Consider the following 10,136-nt stretch of genomic DNA (forward strand, 5'->3'; position numbering starts at 1 on the left):
TTTTGTTCCTTTCTCCAGGTTGGATCATGGTGGACTGCACAGAATTAAACCTGGCCTGAAGAAGTGTAAGTGTGTGTGCTTCATTAAACCACTGCTCTCTTTATACATATGTGAGTTACAGACTATGGGCCAGATCTACTAAGATCCCAATTTGCATGTATTAATTTGCGTACACAATGTAGAATTTTTGTGTTTGTGGTTGAACCGTGGTTTGCGGGTGATTTACAAAGAGTGATTGTGTAAATGTGAAACGTGTTAAAGACACGCCTGATAAATGAGGGTTTTGCGTGTTTCATGGTTTGCAGCATGGAAAGCTTGGAGAGCCGAACGTGCAAAATGAAATTCGACCCAACAGAATTAGAGATGTTGGTGGATGAAACCAACAAACATTTAAATGAGCTACAGCAAAGAGGCCCTGTTTGGTCTCATTCAAGGAGTCCCGAGTGTGTGGAAACCTAATAAACCCGGCCAGTCAGTGCGAGTTTTGTCATTTCAGGTTGTAACACTTTTAAGGAAAATAGAAAACCTTTAAAAGTAAAAAATATATCAAAATGCAATGAACAATAATTCTGAATGAACACAATCAACAAAGCGCTCCAGAAACCATAATAAAGTCAAAGCGTTTCATATTTAAATACACCACCACCACCACCAGAACAAATGCGCACATCACACGTAAAGTTAAATCAAAAGTAGGTCACAACAAAAATAATGATTTCATTACAGTCTTTATAAGTTCAAAATAAACTTTCTGTGACATGTAGTAGATGTTGAACCCAGAATACAACCCAGACTGACGAAGTTTTAACAGATTTATTATTACATAGCGATTGTGCGGGGGGGGGGGGCTTTGGTCCGTGCTTGTGAGGACTCCGAGAGAGAGAGTGCGCTGGGTTTTAGGGCTGATGTGATGCGGGGAGTGAGGCACTGGAAAAAGCAGGATGAGTCACACGAATCACAAAAATCACTGGTAAATGTTCAAATTACTCGAGAGTGTGTAGAGCAGAGAGGAGCCTTGTACCAGCGGCGAGTGCAGACAATACTCAGGTGCTGAGGCAGAAGTGAGCAGGTGTCTTAAAGGGGAGCTTGACTGATGAGCAGCGTCAGGTGTGTTCAATAAGCCTCAGTGCTGGGAGGGGGAGGTGAGCCTCAGAAAGAGCACAGTGAAGTTAGTGAAGGTGAACAACAGCAATCAGAACAGGAAATCATCAAAATAAAACCAGGGAAGACAAAAACCACCACACTTAAAGTCCCAATCTAACGAAAAAAGCAACCTTGTACCTTTCAAAACACTTTTAAGCATCTTTTAAGTCTTTCAAAGTCAGTGATGCACGCAAATTCAATATAGTCTATAATCCACAAGGAAACGAAGGAAAAACATGATAAATCTACACAGCAAAAACCCCAAAAAAACAAAAATATGCAATTGATTGCAAATTACTGGTATACCAGGTAAAAAGTAACAAAAAAGAGACGATCTCAAGTTCCACAACATAATCCACCAGGGAAGTAATCCTTTTCCTGCTCCCTGATGCACGCTCCAGGCTCCGCACAGAGAATCCAACCGGTACACTATATTTGCTTTCAACGTGTTCAATGTTAGGGTTAGTTTTTATTTTATTTTATTTTCAGGCCCTAATTTCCTAGGTCCGCCTGCTCCTTTTCCCGGTTCTCTCCTTCTCCGCCTCTTCCTCCACGACACATCCTCTTTATATTATCTCGTCTTATTTTATACATTATTTTATATCAATACACAAAAATGACATCAACATACCAGAATGACAGCCGGTACCCACATATGATACCATTAAATATACAGGGACTATTTTCTTTTTAACTGTACAAAGAAAACCTGCCATTTTCCATCATTTCATTCATTACCATAAGTTCAAATAGACTCATTTTAATTTACTTTTTTTGGTGACACTGTCACAAGGTATTGTGTGACTCCTTCTTGTGGCTGGCTCCAAATCCGCCCTGAGTTCCTCTAACAGCTCCAAAATGGCAAGGCTGTGTAGGCAATATGTTTTAATGACTGTTTCCTCATTCATTCAAAAAATGTTCACACGAGGGTGAAAAATGTGTTCTTTGCATCTTCTTTTATCGTTTCTTGTTTCCTTCTTGCTACAATAACCGCAGCCATGTGTGCGCAGTTATGCATACAAACCGTTTGCACCTCCCTTTGAGACGTATTAAATATAGACGCAGTTTCTTTGAGCAAAATTGCTTTCAGGTTTGATAAATTGCTTTGCGTGTGCTAAAATAATATATTTACATTTTCTCCTCCCAGCACGTGCACAATTGCATGTCAACGCCCCATATTGCATATTCATTGCACCAAACGTACTAAGTGGATGGAGACACGCTATTTTGCACCTTTGAAAGATGCAACCCTTATTGCGCGCTGTTAGTAAATCAGTTTGTACATTTTTTTGCGTGTGCAATGAGTTTGCACACATTTTTATACACACAAACCTTTAGTAGATCTGGCCCTATTTGTTTGTGTAGATTCAATTGTTTTAGTGTTCAGTAAATTTAAATTTACAAACAGCACTCTCCATTACATTTTGGAACATCTTTAGCTTAAAATACACTGTTCGGTATGCGTCAGATCAATCGCCTGCATTATTTTCTGTGAACAAACCCACACTGTCAGCCACCAGACACCCGTAGACACACCTCACCACGGCACTTTAGGACACTGCACCCGATGCCACCGGCTGCGGCTGGCGGAGTGTTGTTAGATCTTGACTGTCGTTAAAGCAGCTATTTCGCAGAGCACAGAAAAAGAAATTCAGTATCATCTTTTGATCTAAGTCTAGAATAAACAGGAGGCCTATGCTACTGGGGAAATACCACTGCCCCTAATGTTTTTTCACTTACCCAGTTAGGTGGGAGGTGATCCCAGAGCGGGCTTTTGGCTCTGGTGTCAAGCACCCAACCGAGCAGTAGCTGTCGGGGAGTTTGACTGCGCCAAATGACAATGAAGTGCCATCCGGTGCCACTGTGTTTTGGGCTTCTGACACAAGAGTCCAGATTATTGTGAATCTTCAGTAACAAGCGCCTTTAAAACAGCAGATAGTATTCTTTCTGCCTTACTTTTATTATAGATTTTATTCCAGTGATTATCTTTAGTTATGAGTGTTGTTTTTGTTTTGTCCATCAGACACCTGCCAGCTAGACGTGGACACAAACACAATAAGCAGTTATTACAAACTGTCTGACAACTGCAGGACGGTGACAAGTGTGGGGGAGTGCCTGTCGTATCCTGATCACCCAGACAGATTTGACTACTGGCATCAGCTGCTGTGTAGGACTGGTCTGACTGGTCGCTGTTACTGGGAGGTTGAGTGGAAAGGATATGCTTTTGTGGCAGTGAGTTACAGAGGAATCAAAAAGAAAGGAAAAGGGGATGAATGTGTGTTTGGGAAGAATGATCAGTCCTGGAGACTGGGCTGCTCTGATGAAAAAGGCTACTCTGTCAACCACAGTAACAGAGAAACAGACATCTCCTCCTCCTCATCATCATCATCATCATCATCCTCCCCTGCTTCTAACAGAGTCGCAGTCTACCTGGACCATCCTGCTGGCATTCTGTCCTTCTACAGAGTCTCCTCTGACACACTGATCCACCTCCACACCTTTAACGCCACATTCACTGAACCTCTCTATCCTGGGTTTGGGACTGGGTTGGTTGGTTCCTCAGTGACTCTCTGTTCTCTGTAGGGCAGAGAAACATTGCTGAATAACGATCAGCTGGGTCTTTCCACTCCATGAAAAAAATTAGTCTCAAACTATTTGGTTAGTTTGATTCCATCAATGTGATTCTTTTATTTTCTTTTCACTTATCTTTTGACTTGTTACTTTTTCAAATGCAAACAAAACATGAAGCACAAAGACACAGAAACATAAATGTAACAGGGGGCCCTTATCAGGTGCTAGAAGACAGAACAACGCATCCTTTGTTTTTTATTCTGTCCATTTCTCCCAACATTGATCAGGGACCTCAAATCATCCTTAAATAATGGATTATGTTTTTCTGCGGCCACATATTCCAGCAGTTTTGCTGGGCTTCAGGGTCACTTTTCAAACAGTTCTTTGTTATTGCTTTTTACAATTAAGAATCTAGATTTTTGAGGTATTTTGATGTCATTTTGAATAAAGTCAGTGGGAAATATGCCATCCATCTATCCAAATTCTTTGCCAATCTCAAGTAAGTCACAGTGGTAAAGCTTGTCAACCCAGACACCCCTCCTCCCAGCATGCATAATGTTCTAAAAAAGAATGCAGCCAACGCTAAAAGCAACAACTTTGGACACAGGCATAATATTGTCCACTCCTCGTAGTTGAGCATTTTTTATCACTCTACAACAAGCTAGTATCACTTCTAGTTCCTGCTTCATCTTTACACACAACAGATTACAACCATTTTGATTTTGTAAAGTTTTCTTCAGTACTGAGATCGTATTTGAAAGATTGTTTTTGTATGCATCAGTAAGATTTTCATTCATATTTTATCTCCCTACAAGTGTACATACAGCTGTTATTCCTATTTCTCTCCAACTTTCAAACGGCAATGGTCTCGAGCTTGTATAGCACTTTTCTTGTCATCTGACTACTGAAGGTGCACTGGTCACATCTACCTATTCATACCCTTTCACACCATTTACTCTTCATTCACGCACTGATGGTGAAAGTTGCTATGGAGAATTGGCCATCAGTATTAGCTAATCCTATTGGAATGCATCCACACTCATTTTCACACCACTGATGAAGCAGTGGGGGCAAAGTGGGGTTAAGTGTCTTGCCTAAGGACAACGACATGTGATTGCAGGAGCTAGGGATAGAACACACAGCCTTCCGATTATGAGACTGCCAACTCTATTTCCTGAGCCACAGTTACTTTCAAATTGATTTTAAATAGTTCATCTCTTAAAGTAAGAATACTCTGTGGTATGTAACACCTTTGTGTTTGTATTTTGATAAATGCTAAGATTATATCAATAAAAGCTTTAATGGTATTTAAAATGACTTCTTTCCTCAATAACATCCAGGTAGTCTTTTAATCACTCCCTGGGCAGTTAGATATTTTCTTTATTCAAGGAAATTTCACTAAGAAAACATAAAGGAACTGTCCTGGCATTCACTGCAGCTTTAGACCCGGGATCTGTCCCAAAAATAACTCTATAAGCCCTTTCCTATCAGCTTTTCCTTAAACCCAATGAAAATTGTCACAGGTTAAAGAAAAGGTGGAAGTAAGAGTATGGAAAAGGAGAACCGTAGTGATAACTGAATCCAATTGTACTTACCCTTTGCAGATGTTACAGATGTGGTTCAACTGTGTAGAACTATAGTTTATGTTGATGGACTACAAATGTGCACCTATCCCTCTGAGCATTCTCTGTGTTGTTTAGTGCAGGAAATGCAGCCTGAAAATCAATCATAACTAATTTTTTAAAATCTTTTTTCATCTAAATACAGGGGGTGCCATGAAGGAAACTGGCATTTCAAGGGTAACATTTATTTAAAATTTATTAATATTTGATGTGTATGAATTGAGGAAGATTGGTTTACAAAAATAAATGAAAACAAATAAAAATGAAAACAAATGGAAATGACTTAATTTATAATAATTCCATAGCCCAAAATATAAATGAGCCATGTTAGTTCACAGGGAAAACTAGTAACGAATAACTGTGAGAGAACATGGTCAATAAAGGATTCAAATTTTTCAAACTTTTTAATTTTTATTTTTTATGATTTAATGAGATATTGCTTGATAAAATAACTCAAATAGAGTACATTGCTGTCCTTATTTTGCTCAGTAAGGACAGCAATGTTGGCCTTTTTAAAGTTGGTCAGGTTTGTCATTATTAGTCCAAGCACCTAGTGGTGCGAGGACCTAATTGTTTCTGTTAGAAGCGTGTATCATTATCCACCATCATCGCATGGACTTTTTAGGTCCTTAAAAGGAACCCTGCATGATCAGACAAGTTCATCTTGTTGGACAGATATTTGTATCTCTCATATACATATTGAACTAAACAACTCACAAGATATTTGCATTTTGAGTCATTTGAGTTTATAGATTAACCAGAAGACCACCATGTTTTGTCCGCGCTGGTGCTGTGATGTCACAGTTCTGCGGTGATCCTCACCATTTCTATGCAGTGACCTGTTTCAGACTGGCAGCCAGTGTTAGGGCTGCATCTCAGAAACGCAGGATGTCTCGCACACGGAGAATTCTAAAATTTGAGGTCTCTTCTATTTTATATTTGCACCATGAGCAGTTATCTGTCGATCTAGACAGGAAAATGATAAATACAGAGCCACATTTACTGTGTTGTAGCAAATACGTCAAAATGGGTAGAAAATGTTTTAAATTTGTTTCTTGATGAACCAGATGAAGGCCATGAGCTAAAATGCATGTTTAATAAAGTTGTTCCCCAAACTTTTCTTTATGAGGCTTTCTGTTTCCACATGGTTCAGGTAAAGATATGCACAATACGACACTACAATACTACATTCTATTGATACAGTCATTATTAAAGATGTTATTTATTATATTGTTAGACCTTTGACCTGTGTATGTAATCTGTCTTTCCAAAAAGGAATCTTTCCCAACAACATGAAGTTTGCAAAGGTGATCCCAATTTGTAAAAATGGAGATAAACACTGTATGGAAAATTACAGACCGATATCACTTCTACCACCTTTTTTTTTTTTTTTTAATTTTAGAGAAGTTGTTTGTGAAACAATTAAATCTGTTTAATCATAAAAATAAATTATTGAGTGAAAATCAGTACGGATTCAGAGAAAGCATAACTACTGCTTTTGCAGTAATGCAAATGGTCGAAGAAATAGTAAATGCCAATGAAAATGATGAGTGTTCTATTGGTCTGTTTGATCTGCAGAAGGCTGTTGATACCATCGATCACAGACAGTTATTAAAGAAATTAAAGATGTATGGGATAGGAGGGGTTGTTCATACTTGGCTGGAAAGTTATTTAGGTAATAGACATCAATGTGTACAAATTAATGATACTGTGTCAGCATTTAGAAAGATTACCTGTGGTGTACCACAAGGATTGGTGATTGGTCCAATACTGGTCAGTCTTTATATCAATGACATCTGCAATGTGACTGATTTTTTTAGATACGTAATATTTACAGATGATACAAATTTATTTTGCTCTGGTAAGAATTTAAAAAAACTTTTGTGTGGTGTAGAAAGGGAGCTGGAAAATCTCAAAACTTGGTTTGATGTCAATAAGTTATCTTTTAATATTAAGAAAACAAAATTTATGTTTTTTGGGAATCTAAAGGAAAGTGACGGTAATATTAAATTAAAAATCTGTAATGTTGACATTAAAAGAGTTTTTGAGACCAAATTCCTTGGGGTTGTGGTCAACCAAAAGTTAACATGGAAACAACATAATGAATACCTGTAAGTGAAAATTTCAAAGTTTGTTGCAATTCTGTATGAATCCAGAAATGTATTAAATTCTAAGGCCTTGCATTTAATCTATTACTCATTAATTGTTCCCTATATATCTTATTGTGTGGAATTGTGGGGATCCACCTTTAAAATGACCATAAATTCAATAATAAAACTACAAAAACAAGCCGTACGTATTATCAATAAGGCAGATGACTATGCTCACACGGATCCACTTTTTCTAAACTCTCTTGTTATGAAATTTTATGATTTGTTTTATTATAAAATAATGCAAATGAAGTTCAGAGCAAAGTCAAAAATGCTCCCTGACTCAGTTCAGAGGTTCTTTTCTATTCAGGAGAGTCCGTATAATCTCAGAGGTGTTTGTAAATTTATTGTACAAAAAGCTAAAAAAGGTATGAAAAGGAGATGTGTGTCTGTTGTTGGAGTTAAATTCTGGAATGATGCCAATATAAATTTAAAAACATGTAATTCTCTTTTGGTTTTCAAGAAAACAGTTTGTAAAGCTATCCTTGAAGCGTATAAGTGTGTTTGATTATCTGTTGTTGTTTCTTTGCATTTCTGGAAGTTGGTGGCTTGAATAGTTGAAAATGTAGGATAGGCTTTTATAAGCAGTTTGCTTCTGCCTATACCTTTTCAGTCATTATTCAACACATGACCATTGATTTTGTTTGAAATGTCTATACAGTCATGGATGAAAGTACTGGCACCCCTGGAATTTTTCCAGAAAATACACCATTTCTCCCAGAAATTGTTGCAATTACAAATGGTTCTGATATACACATGTTTATTTCCTTTATGTGCATTGGAACAACACAAAAAAACAGAAGAAAAAAGACAAAATTGACATAATTTTACACAAAACTCAAATAATGGGCCGTACAAAATTGTTGGCACCCTCAACTTAATATTTGGTTGCACACCCATGGGAAATAATAACTGAAACCAATGGCTTCCTATAACCATCAACACCAGCTTTTGCACCTCTCAAATGGAATTTTGGACCACTCTTCTTTTGCAAACTGCTCCAGGGTTCTCAGATTTGAAGGGTGCCTTCTTGCAAAAGCAATTTTGAGATCTTTTCATAGGTGTTCAATGGGATTTAGATCCAGACTCATTGCTGGCCACTTCAGAACTCTTCAGCGCTTTGTCTCCAATCAATTCTTGGTGCTTTTTGAGGTACGTTTTGGGTCATTGTTCTGCTGGAACTCCCATGACCTCTGATGCAGACCCAGCTTTCTGACACTAGGCCCTACATTGCAGCCAAAAAACTCTTGATAGTCTCCAGATTTCATGATTCCTTGCACACAGTCAAGGCACTCAGTGCCAGAGGCAGCAAAACAACCCCAAAACATCCTTGAACCTCCACCATGTTTGACTGTAGGTACTGTGTTCTTTTCTTTGTAGGTCCCATTCCATTTTCTGTAAACAGTAGAATGACCTGCTTTTCCAAAAAGCTCTATCATAGTCTCACTTGTCCACAAAATGTTCTTCCAGAAGGATTGAGGCTTACACAGGTACATTTTTGCAAACTCCAGTCTGGCTTTTTTACGTCTCTTTGTCAGCAGTGGGGTTCTCCTCGGTCTCCTGCCATAGTACTTCATCTCATTCAGATGACAACGTATGGTCCTAGCTGACACTTTTGCACCCTGAGTCTACGGGACAACCTGAATTTGTGTGGAAGTTGACTGAGGATGTCTACCCACCATTCCAACTATCCTGCGTTGCATTCTTTTGTCAATTTTTCTCCGTCCACGTCCAGGAAGATTAGCCACAGTTCCATGGGTTATGAACTTCTTGATTATATTGCGCACAGTGGACAAAGGAATTTCAGGATCTCTGGAGATGGTCTTGTTACCTTGAGATTGTTCATATTTTTCCACAATTATACTTCTTAATTCCTCAGACAAGTCTGGGCTCTTTTTTTCTCTTCTCCATGCTTGGTGTGACACACACAGGCACACAACACAAAGGTTGAGTCAACTTTTATACATTCTAACTGGCTTCAGGTGTGATTTCTAAATTTCCAGCACCTGTTACTGCCACAGGTGAGTTTAAATGAGCACCACATGCTTAAAATAAAATGACTGAACCACAGTTTTAAAAGGCTGCCAATAATCTTGTCCGGCCCATCTTTTGAGTTTTGTGTAAAATTGTGTCAATTTTGGCTTTTTCTTCTGCTTGTTTGTGTTGTTCCAATGCATATAAAGGAAATAAACATGTGTATACCAAAAAAATCTGTAATTGCAACAATTTCTGGGAGAAATAGTGTTTTGTACTTGGGTGCCAGTACTTTCGTCCATGACTGTAAAGTGCAAATGTTTGGTGTTGTGTTATGACTGAATAAACTAAACTAAACTAAAACAAAAGGACTTCCAGATTGTGCCTTTCAAAGTTAAAGTCCACTTTGGCATTTCTTTGGAGAAAGTCGGTCTGTATGTACATAATACTTTTATTTTGAAAAGCTCCCGGCACGCTTCCACTATACACTGAATTCAGTCACTTGTAGGGAGTTTTATTGAGGTAAAACTTAGGAGGAATGATAGAGCTTTGACAGCAGGGAGACAAAACCAAGATGCATCAAACTTATGGCAGCAACAGCTGCAAGCAGAAAAAATTTCAGAAAAATGGTTACTGCTTAGCAACGGACAGGAGCGCTGTGGAACGTGACGTCACA

At 38.3% G+C, this 10,136-nt stretch overlaps 1 protein-coding gene across 4 annotated transcripts in view; it reads left to right on the top strand.

Annotated features, from left to right (window-relative positions):
• LOC121509573 (NLR family CARD domain-containing protein 3-like) overlaps nucleotides 1-4,018 on the top strand; it is a 46,175-nt gene extending 42,157 nt beyond the window's left edge. For all 4 annotated transcript variants that reach the window (XM_041787028.1, XM_041787029.1, XM_041787030.1 and 1 more), the window contains 2 exons: nucleotides 19-65; nucleotides 3,167-4,018. In XM_041787028.1, the coding sequence (XP_041642962.1) occupies nucleotides 19-65; nucleotides 3,167-3,726 (607 nt within the window). In that variant the 3' untranslated portion in view covers nucleotides 3,727-4,018. The remainder of the gene's footprint in view (nucleotides 1-18; nucleotides 66-3,166) is intronic.
• The last annotated feature ends 6,118 nt before the right edge of the window (nucleotides 4,019-10,136 follow it).

Source organism: Cheilinus undulatus, linkage group 5 (genome assembly GCF_018320785.1).
Source record: "Cheilinus undulatus linkage group 5, ASM1832078v1, whole genome shotgun sequence".
Classification (NCBI taxonomy): domain Eukaryota; kingdom Metazoa; phylum Chordata; class Actinopteri; order Labriformes; family Labridae; genus Cheilinus; species Cheilinus undulatus.